Below are 16,775 nucleotides of genomic sequence, written 5' to 3'. Positions count from 1 at the left end.
AAAAAAAATAATGAGGTGAATGATAAACTTCCGGGTTGAGCACGTTTGGCGCGGAAATGGTGGCGGTGATTTGATGTTTACTGCCATCTGCTGGTGAAGATCTGTATAGACGAGGGATCAGCCTGAAAATAAGATTTCACACACACACACACGCACGCACGCACGCACGCACGCACGCACGCACGCGCACACACACACACACACACACACACACACACACACACACACACACACACACACACACACACACGTGCGAGTAATGTAACCTGGCATATAGGGAGTGGACAGGACACAGAAATATCTTTGAGGTTCTTTATTTCCAAGGAAGTTGGTGGTCTGGAACTTTGTTACTGTATTTCCTTTTCTTTTTCTTATGGATTGATTGATTGATTGATTGATTGATTGATTGATTGAGTTATTAGAAGTTTGCATAGGAAAAAGGAGAACTAGGTCTGTAGGTCAACTGAAAGGAGCTTGTCGGCTTATTTACACAGGAACACTTAATGTATCTCATATAAGGGAATTGTCAGTAACAAAAGGGGAGAAAAATAAAATGCATTAATAAAAAATAAAACAAGGGAAAAAGAAGCAATAGTAATAAAGTGAAATAGGGGATATTTACAAAGGAAGGGGTGGTAGGTATGGGCTTAGTTTATTCCAAGTTTCAAATAGTAGCGAGTTTGTATAGATTCCACATGTTGGTGGTATAGCAGGAGAACGAATTAGAGCCTTTTTTAGTGTTAAATCTGGGTTCAACATGATTAGTGGAGCTGCCTCTGGTGTTGTGATTGAGGACATCCTTGACGCTTTGGAAGTATTTTGTCAGGTACATGGGTATCTTGGAGGTGTAGTGTATCTTGTACACCAGGCCCATTACAAGATGCTGTACTCTGTCAGCTACTGTGAGCCACCCCACACTTTGTAGTGAAAAGCGGTGAGGTGGGCCCGAGAAGGAAGACCAAGCAGGACCCTAATCAGTTTGTTCTGGGCTGTTTGGAGCTTTAACTTTAAGGCAATTGGGTTATTGCGATACCATACAAGGATTCCGTAATCTATGAGGGACCCAATAAGTGCACACCCTAGCCTAGAGCATACATGGGCAACTGGTGGCCCAGGGGCCACATGCTGCCCCCACCTTCACTTAAAGGAGCTATAGTCAACTTTTTCTTGAAAAACGGATGCTAAAATAAAAATAATGTTTCGAAAATATTTTATAAAAAATTAAGCTTCATATATGTGTTTCTATAAAAAAATGACCACAAAAAGCGTAAAATAATGATAAAATAATCATTTTGGCCATTGTCAGACCGACACTTTGTTTACATCCTAGTCTATAGACTAGGATGTAAACAAAGTGTCGGCCCTACAATGAAAAAGTTGACTATAGCTCCTTTAATGCGGCCCACAGGTTAATATTGGAATTCTGATATAGTATTGATTTCAGCTGTTATAATTCTATTTCCAACCATGCAAACATGACTCGCTTTAATTACTTCAGTCTATATTAGACATAGCAGCACTCTTTTTTTTATTTGTATGTATTTGTATTTAAGTTCACAAAGTTAACATAATAGAACATAATTATACGTGCATTTGAAATGAAATAAAATTGTTACTTTTCAGGATTCCAATTAAAAAATATCTAAAAAAAATCAGATTCCAATTCAAAAATAGCAAAAATAGCACATCTACAAGCTCAAAACGCACCGCAGTGCGACGCGTTTTGAGCTTGTAGATCTACTATTTTAGCTATTTTTGACTGTATATGCATTGTGGCCCTCTGGAGTGAATGTGGCCCTCTCCATCATCAAAGTTGCCCACCCCTGCCCTAGAGTCTCTCGTGATTTTAAATTGATTAGCGGGGCAATCCTCTGCAAGACAATAATTTGTTGGTTGACTTTTTTGATTACCTTGGTAATCATTCTTTCACTGGATAGGTTTTCCTCCAAAAAGCAACCCAGGTAGGAGATGTCGTTTTTTCTTGTTCACAGTGAAAATCAGAAACAACTACAATGCCACAGAGTTTGGTGTTTATGTTATGCGAGCCAGGAAATGAAGTAAATCAAAACAAAACTAGAAAGATGCGATTGGAAATTGCAACTGTGATTGCTGTGATGCGAGTCACAATTCCGTCTAACATTTGAATTTTCCCCATTCAAGTCAATGAGGAAAATGTATTCACCAATCTCTGTGTCTGCCCATGTCATCAATATTAAGCCCATATATTGGCATGCTCATATGGGCATACTGTGTCAGTCTCATGTGGTCCATGATGTCAGACATCTATAATGTCTGTCAGCTCCATATTTAGTAAAAGTTTATTTTTTTAAATTAAAGTCAACGTGTGCCACCAAAACTGTGGGAGGGGGAAAAAAGATGGATGGATGGAATAAAGTCGGACAAGTACTACAGTCTGGTTGCCCAGACTAATCATTTATTTTTTAATCATGTCTCTTTCATTAAATACAATGTTGTTTTTGTTGTGTTTTTTTGTGTGATCGTCTTGCTTAATATGAATACATGAACAGTACTTTACAACTGTTGCTCCGATGATGCATCTTTTAAACTAGCAGCAGTTGGCTACTGTGTGTTTGGAGGGGTGTTAGTTTATATTTGGAAATGTGTTATTGGGATGAAGTGCAGCTGGGAACTACAGGCTTTGTATTAGCCTATTAATTATTGTTCATTGATACTGCCACCCGCATCCGTTTTAACCCCTGAAAACCCTAATAATTTACAGAAAAAACCCAAAATAATCCTGGAATTTCGGGGGGTACTCTTCGCTCGTGCAAGAGTACCGCCCTGTGCCCACCCTGAAGTTGCCAGGCCCAGCCTATTTCTCTGTTCTGGCTGCGCCCCTGCCCTGGGCTTAAAGTGACAGTGCCACAAATAACTGCAGGCATTTTTGCCACTGGGCTGCGTAAAACATGGTCAAACTTAAACCAAATTGTGTGCAGGGACATAAAAACATAATTGGAACTATTTGTATTAAAAAAATAATTCAGACCCATTTCATAGTCATACACAGAAACTACTACTACAACATGAATCATGTGCCAACAGTCCTTTTATTCAAATTGCTTTTGTGCAAAAAAAGTGTGCTTTTGACATCACACTTTCCAACTAATCTTAAGGGTTTTCACAAAAGGAACAACAGCAAGACTTCAGAAGATGAACACTCCTATAGTCCCAATAAAAACAGAAATGTACAATGACCAGTCCACTATTACACTTATTTCATTATAAGACTAGTACACTATTACACTTATTACCCTGATTACCCTATTACACTTATTTCACCATTAAACGTATTGCCCTATTACCCTATTACACTTATTTCACTATTTAACGTATTGCCCTATTACACTTAATGCGCTAATTACACCACACTTTTACACCTATTACCTATTTCACAATTAAACTATTACGCTTATTGCCCTATTACACTTATTACACTATCACACTTATTGACCTATTACACTGTTGGCCACTAGAGGGTGCTGTTAGCTTGACAGACAACTTTGACAGACAAGTGTGACAGCAAAGTGTGACACAACTGCAGCAGGTTTTCATAGTAACTTGCTCCCTGACGGTCACAATAACTTATTGGTTAGGGATGTTCGATATTGATCCGATATTACGATATTGTCCAACTCCTAATTTCCGGTAATTGTCAGGTAACAACATCACATAGGCATATTATCTAATAAAATAAAATAAGTATAATATAACATATGTAATAAATATAATATAAGACAGTGATGTTAGGTTTTCAATTAAGTGTGTGTGTGTGTGTGTGTGTGTGTGTGTGTGTGTGTGTGTGTTTGTGTGTGTGTGTGTGAGATGTACATTCTTTTTTCATTGTTCCGAAGTAAGCTGGAGCCCAATGGGCACAGGTCTAGTGTTCTAAGGCCAGGAGTCAGTTTACGTATTGGGGAGCACAAAAATAAATGATATTTCGGGCCAATTTTAACCAAACATCAACATGTGCCTTAAAAAATAAAAAAAACCTTCTGGGAATATACGATATTTAGGGAGTGGGGGCATAATGTATATATATATATATATATATATATATATATATATATATATATATATATATAGAGATAGATAGATAGATAGATAGATAGATAGATAGATAGATAGATAGATAGATAGATAGATAGATAGATAGATAGATACACATATATTTTAAATTTAGAGTTTTGCATTTAAAAAATGTTTTGTTGTTTTACTCCAGATGTCAAATAGGGTGCTAAATTTGCCTAATAAACGTGGGAAAAGAACAACATTCAATGTATTTTCTCCTACTGTTGGTGTGAATATAAACATATGGTTAATGGTGTGTGGGCACTGGGCAGGGGGGTGTCATGCATTTTCCTCAAGTCTCAAAAGAATAGACTTTTTGAACTTTTGAAGGCAGCTAATCTGTGTAAAAGCAGAAATGTATTGATGGGGGAGTGAACTACGCATGCCAAGTGCCTGTCTCAAGGTGTTTGCAATACAGCTGCAAGTTTAACAAGTTGGGAGAATCTATTATTATTATTAATGTTTTTTCTTGATAAGGGCCAACCCCAACCCTTGGGCATTTAAAAAAAAAGGCACTTTGGGCATCCAAGACAAAGGGAAGCACTAAACACTTTACAAATAAGCTCTTCCTCTGTACTAAGTCTTCTCTCCTCAATGACTTCTCTGGTGACGTTGGAGACTACAATTGAAGCTGAAACTGGCTCCACACTGGTCACAGTGATAGGGTTTCTCTCCTCTATGAGATCTCTGGTGACTCCTGAGATGACTGTTCCGTCTGAAGTTTAGCCCACACTGGTCACAGGTGTGGGGCTTCTCACCTGTATGAACTACCTGGTGTTGTTTTAGCTTACTGCTTGTAATAAACCCTTTCCCACACTGCTCACAGGTGTAGGGCTTCTCTCCTGTATGAGTTCTCCGGTGATCTTTGAGACTACTGCTGTGGCTATAACTTTTCCCACATTGCTCACAGGTGTAGGGCTTCTGTCCTGTATGAATCACCTGGTGACGTGTGAGATCATATCTTTGGCTGAACCTCGTCCCACACTGGTCACAGTGGTAGGGTTTCTCTCCTGTATGCATTCTCTGGTGAACTCTGAGATGACTGATCTTGCTGAACCGTTTCCCGCACTGGTCACAGGAGTAGGGCTTCTCTCCCGTGTGAACTCTATGGTGTAGTTTTAGTTGAGTGCCCGTGCGAAACGCTTTCCAACACTGCTCACACGAATATGGCTTCTCTTCCGTGTGAACTCTCTGGTGTCGTTTTAGCTCAGCGCTCGTGCTAAACGGCCTCTCACACTGGTCACAGTGGTAGGGCCTCTGTCCCGTATGAATAATGGTGTGAAGTTTGAGATGACTTGCCTGACAGAACTGCTTCCCGCACTGGTCACAGCGGTAGGGCTTTTCTCCCGTGTGAGTCATCTGGTGACGTTTGAGATTACTGCTCTGGACGAAACGTTTCCCACACTGGTCACAGCGGTAGGGTTTCTCTCCCGTGTGAGTTCTCTGGTGATCTTTGAGATTGCTGCTCGAGCGAAACAGTTTCCCACACTGGCCACAGTGGTGGGGCTTCTGTCCCGTATGGATTCTCTGGTGTTGTTTTAGCTCGTTGCTCGAGCTAAACAGCTTCCCACACTGGTCACAGCGGTGGGGCTTCTGTCCCGTGTGAACTATCGTGTGAAGTTTGAGATGACTGCTCTGGCTGAACCGTTTCCCACACTGGTCACAGCCGTAGGGCTTCTCTCCCGTGTGAGTTCTCTGGTGAAATTTGAGATGATGGCCTTGTCTGAAGCTCATCCCACACTGGTCACAGGTGTAGGGCTTCACTCCTGCATGTAGGGAGGGATGGGACGATATGAAAATGTCATAACACAATTATTGTGACCAAAGAAATCGCGATTTACGATTTTGTGATAATCTAAATCCATTATTCTGGGGCGGAAACATTTACTTGTAGATCGGCTATTTTTTGGCAAAGAGATTTGGTAGAGAGTGAAAAAAAGACCAATAATTATTACCAATTATAGAGGGTTTAAGTGGTACCGGATATGCAGCTCGGCAAATAAAAGGTGAATTGATCCAAGTGCATGACAGAGGACGATATCACAATAAATTAAATCTCCACGATACGATTATCGTGAGTGTTTTTTATCACGATATACAAAAATATTGTATATCGTCCCATCCCTACCTGTATGAATTCTCTGGTGTTTTTTTAGATTACTGCTCCTGTTGAACCTAGTCCCACACTGGTCGCAGGTGTAAAGCTTCTCTTCTGCATGACTTCTCTGGTGATGTTTAAGTCGACTGTTTGTGGTGTAGATAGGTTTCATCAGTAGCAGTTGGGCAGGAAAAACATCTTGGATGGAGAATGAGAAGATAGGGGAAAAAGCATAAAGCATAAATAACATGAAATAACATGCAAGCTGTCTTGTATCACCAACTGAAAATGTTCCAAATTTAAAAGCACCTCTCTATGTATTTCTTTGTAAATTGTTACACGCACGCAAGAGAATCACTCTAGCACTAGAAACTAGAAAAATTAAAAATATGCAGTTAATACAGTATATTTTTATACAAGGCAGCAACAGCAACTGCAAGGCTTGGCCATTGGACAACGGTTGCTATCTTTATTTCATATTTAAGGTCAAATAAAAAGATCCCTACCACTTCACCAAATCACTTCTAGGAGAGGACGCGACCCCCCCAAGATAATATTTGAACTGGGGACCCCCCCCCCGCCCTGACTGATTTGCAAGATCTTTGGATAAAATCTGAAGGAGTAATATTAAAGAATGTGTTTTACATAAGTCTGCCTCCTGGTGGCGCTTGTACGGCCAGTTGTTCGTTCACAACAGGCCGTTTAGTTGGGCGCGTGGTGATTTTCCGATGGCCTTGGAAAGTCCGAGAGACTTAAAGTCCGAAAGGCTGTTCAATTTAGTAGCCTATGAGAGCGGAGACACACACAGGAGGAGGAGAGAAAGAGGAGGAGAGGCGGCTGACTGAGGTGCCGACGCTCGCAGATATGTGATGTTTAAGATGTTAAACTTGGTCACACTCACACATAGGTTTGAGTGATTACTCTGTTTGATGTGAAAGCATGATGGATAAAGACCTGGATGTTACCTCTTATTGTGTGATCCAGGTTGGATCCAGTCAATTTGAAGAAATAATAATCCAGCGTTTACTTGAGGAGGTGAGGACAATAAGAAAGCACAGGCCTACGTTTTCATTCACAACTTCTTGGCTGAAAATCCATTCTATATGGCCTATGTCATCCCGCCAAGGCAACGCGGAGACCCCACCCCTCATTTCTCACATGGCCCTATTCTAGCGCCACCTTCAGGCCGATTTTTAAAACACATTTTTGGACACTGCTCCTACAGTTTTTGCCCTAAAATCACGAATATCACTACACAGCATGTCTACACTCATGTCATCAACATGGATCAAAAACACATTTTTGCCCTATTTGTGGAGATAAGCCACCTACGGTCGCTTATCTCCCGATTAGGGAGTCTTACTGGTTTATTTAAACTAAGGGAGCTGCTCGATTCTTTTCAGTCAAGCGCTGACAGGAGTGAGTGCTCGAGCTTAATTGAAATGACCTACACAATATATGCTGTGATCTGGAATTATATAATTAATTATTTGGAAGCAGGTGTGTAAAGACTCTAATCTATAAACATCTCAAATAGCTTTTATACTTTTTTTTAATGAGATTTGGCCTTATATAGGCTATTGATATGTGCTCAGATTTGGCTATTTATTTGCTGGCTTTTAGGCTAATTAATTAATTATTTTAATCAGGACCTCTCTCTCGCTGGGACATCGGATTTGGATCTCCGTGCCGTCGGACTTTCAGGCCGTCGGAATATCGAGATTTTGCCGTTTAGTTTCCGCCTAAAGCGGAAACCACTAGAAGAAGCGGCATCGCTTTGTTTTGGTTCCCCTTGTTCGTTTCCTCAATAAATCCCCATTGAGCGCAGGGGAATCATTTTGGGTTAAAACTGAATCCGGTTTGATCTTTCCAGCAAATTGTAGTCCATTGAGGACTACAACATGACGTGTTGTGGTTTCCGCTCCCGACCGGATACAACCCCGAAAAGCAGTATCGCTTTCGAGGCCGGACATGACCGAACGCCGTGAGGCCAATATTTCCCACATGCGTGCGCACGGACGGCACGGAACAGTGCTTGTGCGTGTGCATACTAGAACTCCCCATAGATTCGAGTGACGACACGCCATATAGCCTACAGTTTCTAATGAAATGGCTATATTTGCATAACAAGTTTACCAGCGCATCCCCCCTAGATTCACAAGCCCAAGTACCCTATTCATATGGATATTACTTACCCTAACCCTATTACTAACCCTAACCCTAACCTACAGTAGCCTACTAGGTTTCCAGCGGTGAATGAATGCATGTGCATGTGTGTGCGTCCAGTCCTCATACTTGGCTCCGTATGTACTGTTTGATTCGCTCAAAGCAAACTTGTTTCTCTACTGTCTGCAGCGCTGTATTTTCTAATTGAATTAAATGAAACCAGAAAATAAAACATTAAGTAACAATGCAAATGTAATTAAGACTAGAAAATGTTGTTTTTACACAATTAGATCTTCCGAGATCCATTCCTTCTATATTGCCTCTAGAGGCGCGTGCGCGCGCATGCACGTGACGTCAATAAATGACTGTCCGCCCTGAAAAGAAAATCCCAAAGCACCACTGCCGAACAGTGAAGTGATCCCAGACTATAGCTCAGCTAGAACATCCACCCATGTTAAAACAAGAAGGGGATAGATGCTGCGGTGTCAGGCATATTCGCCTAGGAAATATTCGCCTACACGCATTTGGTCCTTTCGCCTGGCATTTTCGCCGTGGAGGAGCGTCTTTTCACCTACCTGTCTGAGCCATTTCGCCTACCCTCAATTCTGCTGTCAGACTGTCCATGTTTGCATATTATCTCTTTGTCATTTAAATATTATAGTGACTGTGACAGTGGTGTTACATGTCAAACCTACACAAGGCTATCCTATATGCACTCCATAGTAATCACATCAATACAGAGCTATTGGAATCAGGTGCGCCCAAATAATTAATTAATCCATGTCCCGATACTATAAATTCTTTGGTGCAGTATTGAACAGTATTGTACAATGAACAGTATTGTAGGCCTATAGCCTATTGTTTTAACATTAGGCTATACAAAATATATATGTAGGCTATTAGCCTATATATAGATATATGCTACATCTAAACAACCTTGCCTGTCAACAGGCATAAAAAACAATTTTGCCATTTCTTTTAGGAATAAAATGTGATGTAAATAATGAATGTCAAATAAACTGTTAGATTCACTTGACACCACTGTCACAGTCACTATGATATTTAAATGACAAAGAGATAATATGCAAACATGGACAGTCTCAGCAGAATTGAGGGTAGGCGAAATGGCTCAGACAGGTCGGTGAAAAGACTCTCCTCCACGGCGAAAATGCCAGGCGAAAGGACCAAATGCGTGTAGGCAAATATTTCCTAGGCGAAAGTGCTGGTGACCGATGCTGCAGTTAGTTAGCTGCATTAGTATATAGGCTGGCTATGCCAGGCTATCCCAGACTAAAGTGCTGCTATACTCACTGACCACTGGTTGTGGTCAGCAGTAATCTGATCCCTGGTCAGTGACCAGGGATCAGATTACTGCTACACAAGGGGAACGAATTGTTCCCCGTTAGTCAAAGTGAGAGCCGAGCACATGCACAAAACAAAACGCATCAAACAGTAGCATACTCATGCAGTTAACTACTGTAGTTGTTTAGCTCTGCTAGGCTACATCAAACCAACCTCCGTGGAATCAAACAAAGTAGCTGGGGCCAAACTGGTCAAAAAACATCTATTTGGTGCACTAGGTGAAGAGTTTCAGATTTTTGGTATGGTGTTAGGTACGGGTATAAGGTTTTCAAAAACCATCGCAAACAAGTTGGGCTCGCCCCCTAGTGGTCTGTTTTCAATGAATCAAATATTAGATACGTCAGTTCAGTATATGGTTCAAACCCCAAATAATTGATTAAAGAGATTTTTCAATGGATTCTGTTACTATTAGTTATGATAAACAACATTCTAAAAATTCAGGAAAAAATAACTACCGGAAAGGCACCATTTTCAAGATGGCGTCCACGATGGCTGCCGGGAGCTGAAAATGCCTATAAACTGGGTTTTAATGGTGTAAAAATTCATAATAAATCTGCACTTGGTGAAGAGTTTTTGATTTTTGGTATGGTGTTAGGTATGGGTATAAGGTTTTCAAAAACCATCGCAAACAAGTTGGGCTCGCCCCCTAGTGGTCTGTTTGCAATGAATTCAATAGTACATTTGTCAGTATATGGTTGAAATATGGTTTTATCAAATAATTGATAAAAGAGATTTTTCAATGGATTCTGTTACTATTGGGTATGATAAAAAACATACTAAAAGTTTGGGAAAAAATAACTACCAGAAAGGCATCATTTTCAAGATGGCGTCCACGATGGCTGCCGGGAGCTAAAAATGCCTATTTAATGTGTAAAAATTCATAATAAATCTGCAGTTGGTGAAGAGTTTTAGATTTTTGGTATGGGTATGGGTATAAGGTTTTCAAAAACCATTGCAAACAAGTTGGGCTAGCCCCCTAGTGGTCTGTTTGCAATGAATTAGATATTAGACACTTCAGTATATTGTAGACCACTAGGGGGTGAGCCCAACTTGTTTGCGATAGTTTTTGAAAACCTTATACCCATACCTAACACCATGTCAAAATGTAAAAGCTAGTTCCCAAGTGCATATTTTATATGAATTTTTACACATTAAATAGGCATTTTTAGCTCCCGGCAGCCATCGTGGACGCCATCTTGAAAATGATGCCTTTCCGGTAGTTATTTTTTCCTAAACTTTTAGTATGTTGTTTATCATACCCAATAGTAACAGAAACCATTGAAAATTTTCTTTTATCAATTATTTGGGGTTTCAACCATATACTGACAAATCTACTATTGAATTCATTGCAAACAGACCACTAGGGGGCAAGCCCAACTTGTTTGCGATGTTTTTTGAAAACCTTATACTGATACCTAACACCATACCAAAATTTAAAAACTCTTCACCAAGTGCAGATTTATTATGATTTTATTTACACATTAAAACCCAGTTTATAGGCATTTTCAGCCCCTGGCAGCCATCGTGGACGCCATCTTGAAAATGGTGCCTTTCCGGTAGTTATTTTTTCTTGAATTTTTAGTATGTTGTTTATCATACCCAAAAGTAACAGAAACCATTGAAAAATCTATTTCATCAATTATTTGGGGTTTGAACCATATACTGATGTATCTAATATTTGATTCATTGCAAACAGACCACTAGGGGGCAAGCCCAACTTCTTTGCGATGGTTTTTGAAAACCTTATACCCATACTGTACCTAACACCATACCAAAAATCTGAAACTCTTCACCAAGTGCACAAACTTTCCCAGTTCGGCCTCAGCTAAAGGCATGGTGGCATAAGCATAACTGGCATACGCATAGGCTACGTGAATGTGATCATGGATTCATCGAGGTGAAACACAATAGTCTATTTTGTTGCTACAGTAGAACAGCCTCGCGTGTGCGTCTTTTCTTTTCTTTTTTTCTTCTTTTTTTAAGTCGATCGGCTGCTCTCAGATCTCAAAACCAATTTCAGGGGTCCATAGGGTTTGGGTCCGTCATTTTTAACCCGTGAAGAGCTCTACAAGTGTGTGTGTAATAGCCTATAGCCTAATCTAATATGTTCATTATTTATTCTGACTTTTGTAAGTGGTGTATTGAAAATCAATCCAATAGTAGCCTAGTTCTAACTTTCACAGCCTAAGCTTGAATGTCCTCCTAAATAGAAAGTCTAAAGATTACTTTAGAGCTACTTAGTGTGCTTAAGCTAGTTGGTTAATTAAATGATAGCTCGTTGTCCATTTCTTCGGAGCTACAACAAAGCTGGCAGTGAATGACGTCACCCACCCCCCACACACATTTCTGTCCATGGTCATTGAGTACAGGAACAGGGGGGTCATAAAAAACTTGCACGCCACGCACCTATTCTGTGTAACTTTATCACAGGCTGCTTCAGCTTCATCATGGCTCGCTGGTAGATCTGTGGCTGCTGCTCCTCCTCCTCTTTTAAAAAGCCCGAATAGTTCATCTCATGTCTGTGTAACTTTATCACAGGCTGCTTCAGCTTCATCATGGCTCGCTGGTAGATCTGTGGCTGCTCCTCCTCCTCTTTTAAAAAGCCCGAATAGTTCATCTCATTTCTGTGTAACTTTATCACAGGCTGCTTCAGCTTCATCATGGCTCGCTGGTAGATCTGTGGCTGCTCCTCCTCCTCTTTTAAAAAAGCCCGAATAGTTCATCTCCTTCGGTCCACTTTGATGGTTTTACCGTTTGGGATCTGACTTTACTTGCTGACACGTGGTCTTTGTTAAGTGCTCGATCTGCTCCGTTTCCTGCTAGGATAAACCCTCCCAGACAGTCTGACTGGGGCATAAGTCCATGTGTTTACATAACCAGGAGTCCAGGACCCACCCACTCTCCACCCGCTTCTTTTCACCAGACAGGGGGAGTTTTCCTAGGAGTTTTCCCAGTTGGACGTCACACACGTAGCGTAGCTCGTGGAAGGAAGGAACAAGTTATTCCAACCTCTATCCAACCAATAGGATAAGGTGCACTAGCGCTAATAATAATTCGTTGGAATAAAGCCCTTATGTAACGGTTGGCATTTTTTACATTGGGTATGAGGCAGACACTGGCCACTGCCACTGGGGTTCTACAGGGTCACATTTTCAAGTAATGGTGTACATCACCTCACTCACCTGCCCTCTCTGTCCCTTTAAGGCTGGACTCACACAGCTGCGTGAAACATCTTCTCCTTATCGTCAATGGCCACTGGGGGCGCCGTACTACCCTGCTAGAAAAACCAGCACAAGACCAGCATTAAGACCAGCACCAGCACCAGCACAAACCAGCGCATGTTGTGTTTTCGTGCTGGTCTGTGCTGGTGCTGGTTTGTGCTGGTCCCACCATCTAAACCAGCATGAACCAGCACAGACCAGCACCAGCACAAACCAGCGCTTACTGCTGGTCTGTGCTGGTCTGTGCTGGTGTGGTCAGGGACCCCCGGGGGACCCCCCTGAGAAGTGGACCAGGTCTTTGCTGGTTTAATTTGCTCTTTGCTCTGGTGCTTGAATCCTGTTCTGTATTTGACCATATTAGATTGTGACATTATTTTTGACATTGTGGGTGTGAGTCGAACTTACTACCTCTGGCACTTCAGTCCTGCACTTATCCTCGGCGCCACTGGAACCTGTTAGTTAAAATGGGTGTTTGTCCCTATTTGTATATGACCAGCTTAGACCAGCACAGACCAGCACCAGCACAGACCAGCACCAGCACAGACCAGCAGTAAAACACAACATGTGCTGGTTTGTGCTGGTGCTGGTCTGTGCTGGTTTATGCTGGTTCATGCTGGTCTGTGCTGGACCAGCACCAGCACAGACCAGCAGTAAAACACAACATGTGCTGGTTTGTGCTGGTGCTGGTCTGTGCTGGTGCTGGTCTGTGCTGGTGGACCAGCATGGGACCAGCACAGACCAGCATAGACCAGCACCAGCACCAGCACAGACCAGCATGAACCAGCATAAACCAGCATAGACCAGCACAGACCAGCATGACAATTGTGCTGGTCTGTGCTGGTTTTTCTAGCAGGGTAATGCATTGTCAATGGAAGGTTGTTTGGTTTTTTGTCGTTGCCGTGTCTCAAGCTCAACCGCAGCGCAGCCTGTCTTTTGGCCAAGAGACACGGCAACGACAAAACACCAAACAACCTTCCATTGACAATGCATTAGTACGGCGCTCCCAGTGGCCATTCTCAGACGATAAGGAGAAGATGTTTCACGCAAATGTCTGTACAGCGCAGAAGGCTGGACTCACACAGCTGCGTGAAACATCTTCTCCCTATCGGCTGAGAATGGCCACTGGGGGCGCCGTACTAATGCATTGTCAATGGAAGGTTGTTTGGTGTTTTGTCGTTGCCGTGTCTCTAGCTCAACCACAGCCTGTCTTTTGGCCAAGAGACACGGCAACGACAAAACACCAAACAACCTTCCATTGACAATGCATTAGTACGGCGTTCCCAGTGGCCATTCTCAGCCGATACGGAGAAGATGTTTCACGCAGCTGTGTGTGGGAAGCCTAAGGAGCATTAGGCGCGCCACACACATTTGCGACAGCTATCGTGTCAGAAAGAGGGGGGGAGGGGGAGGTCCAATGCATTGTCAATGGAAGGTTGTTTGGTGTTTTGTCGTTGCCGTGTCTCAAGCTAGCCTAGCTTGAGACACGGCAACGACAAAAAACCAAACAACCTTGCATTGACAATGCATTAGTACGGCGCCCCCAGTGGCCATTCTCAGACGTAGTTGCATAGGCCCCTACTCCTTTGTCCAGATTTGTTGATAGCTTGAACTTGTTGATAGCTTGAAAGTTATATGGAATCTTCCATACAAATATCTTACCAATAAAGTGTCTCTTTTAAAATCATACATAGGTATAGGCTACTATCCTACAAGTCACTACCTTCTCAAGTTCAAGAGAGACATTTGTGTTATTGTTCGTTGTGTGAAGTGTATCCAGAGACAGGGTTGTATTTGTTTTGGAATTGTGACCACACCGACATTTTCGTTGATTGACCGTGATTTGTATCTTTATTGGCAGAATGTAGGCTACTTTTTGGCTTTGATAATAATTATAATAGAATTAAGAATATATATATATATATATATATATATATATATGGGTGGGTGACGTGACGTAGCGTTTTCGCTGTCCTCGGTGTCAAACATGTATAAATAAAAAATATATTTGTCAAAAACCTTCTGAATATTGTGCAGGACATTAAGCTTTATGTGAACTTACTCAAGATTAAAACATTTCATTCCTCATTTCTTCAGAATCTTCAACCAAACATGGTAAATGTCATCTGGTGTGACTGTCCCGACCTTGTTTCTCAAAGTGGGAACTTGAATAAAACTAAGAAAAAGAATTGCTAAAATTCATTTAAAAATGAATTTAGGCAAAAAAAAATGTCTATTTGTGAGCCTATATCTTTTCAAAGTCCAAGCATAATGTTTTCAGTCATTTCTGATCAAAAAGATTTTGTCCCCCAAACCAAAATCATCTGGTGTGACACTAGTTTGGAAAAATTAAACAGGCAATAATTTGGACACCTACTGGGCTAGAGAGGTCCTTCTTCTGTAAGGCTATTCAGCACTCCCAGCACAACTGCAAGACAGGTGTCTGAGGTGAGTTATGATTTTAACATTTTCATGAAATGCCATCTTGTTGAAACTTTGACAAGTGTGGCACTTCTGGATGTCATCTGGTGTGACACCTTTTTCATTAATAAAGCAAAAGTTATTTGAAACTTTGGTCATAATTACATGTAAATCTAGGTTGTTTTGTTATAGCTAGCATGTTGTTAGCATGCTAATGTGTACCTGGTAGCCTCAAGGTAGTCCTAAATACAGAAAACGTCATCTGGTGTGACACTTCGTCATCTGGTGTGACATATCTGCTTGTCACGCCAGATGACTTGATTGTCACACCAGATGATATATACTGTATTTTCCTACAGACATAACAATAAATAACAAGTCCCATGTTTCTTTTGTCCATTTAAAACATTTTAACATGTTTAAAACAACGTTTTAAACATTTTTACATAATTTAATTTAGCTTCATTCGGTGATACAGCAAATTCATCAGACAGAGCAGAAACCCCTTCACAGAAACCTAAACCTTATATTGTGGTAACACTTTATAATAACTATCCGTTATAAGCAGTTAATATAAGACACTTGACAACAGAAAATGGGTGGTACAGAAAATGTGATTTTATTATTTCCAAAATACACAAACATACTGTATAGTGATGAATGAATGGATATGGAGGAAGGGCATTTAAACAAAACCATAGCTGTTCTTATCCTTACTTGGATACAGCAAAACAAAAAAAAAGAAGGAAAAAAAGTAGGACTACTAGTTATAGATTTAGCACAATTCAAATAAATTGATTAATTTGGACTCACTGATGTGTTCAACCAGAGGCTCAGTGCGATTGCAAGTCATCAGCTCAACTGGCTTCATCAGGTGAAGCAGTTCAGACACATCAAGGAGAGCATCCAACCCAATGAAATGGTCTTGCATATAGACTTTTCTGAGAACAATGCTTGTAAACTAAACACAGAGATTCAGGCGTTTCATTTTGGTGGCAATAGGCAGCAGGCAACAGTGCATACCGGAGTTGCCTACTCAGTCAGTGGCTCCCAGTGCTATGCCACCATTTCACAGTCCTTACGCCATGATGAGCGTGCTGTGTGGGCACACATCAAGCCAGTTATTGATGATTTCCGAGGAAAACAAGACAATGCAATTGACACCCTGCATGTCCTCAGTGATGGGCCAGCAACCCAGTACCGGAATCGCACAAACTGCTTCCTCATGAGCAGCATTCCTTATACATGGGGATTCAAGAGGGTCACCTGGAACTTTTCAGAGCGTTCCCATGGAAAGGGCGCACCTGATGGTGTGGGAGGGGTGCTGAAGCGTAAGGCAGACATGTATGTCCTCGGAGGCAGTGACCTACAAACACCGAGGGATCTGTGTGAGTATTTACAGAAGTCCTCTGAAAAAGTCA

General features: G+C 41.4%; 2 protein-coding genes across 2 annotated transcripts in view; one reads left to right on the top strand and one right to left on the bottom strand.

The window, feature by feature from the left end:
* The window catches only part of trappc8 (trafficking protein particle complex subunit 8), a 180,772-nt gene that overhangs the window by 148,603 nt on the left and 15,394 nt on the right, over positions 1–16,775 (top strand). The window lies entirely within an intron of this gene.
* On the bottom strand, positions 4,656–12,377 carry LOC308287730 (uncharacterized protein; the record flags this gene model as incomplete). Its single annotated transcript, XM_080728977.1, has 3 exons — positions 4,656–5,855; positions 6,218–6,385; positions 12,122–12,377. The coding sequence occupies 3 exons, from the start codon at positions 12,375–12,377 to the stop codon at positions 4,681–4,683; spliced, it is 1,599 nt and encodes a 532-aa protein (XP_080585103.1). The 3' UTR covers positions 4,656–4,680.

The sequence above is a fragment of the Nannobrachium achirus genome (assembly GCF_963921795.1).
Source record: "Nannobrachium achirus genome assembly, chromosome: 1".
Classification (NCBI taxonomy): domain Eukaryota; kingdom Metazoa; phylum Chordata; class Actinopteri; order Myctophiformes; family Myctophidae; genus Nannobrachium; species Nannobrachium achirus.
This window is presented reverse-complemented; position numbering and strand designations above follow the sequence as displayed.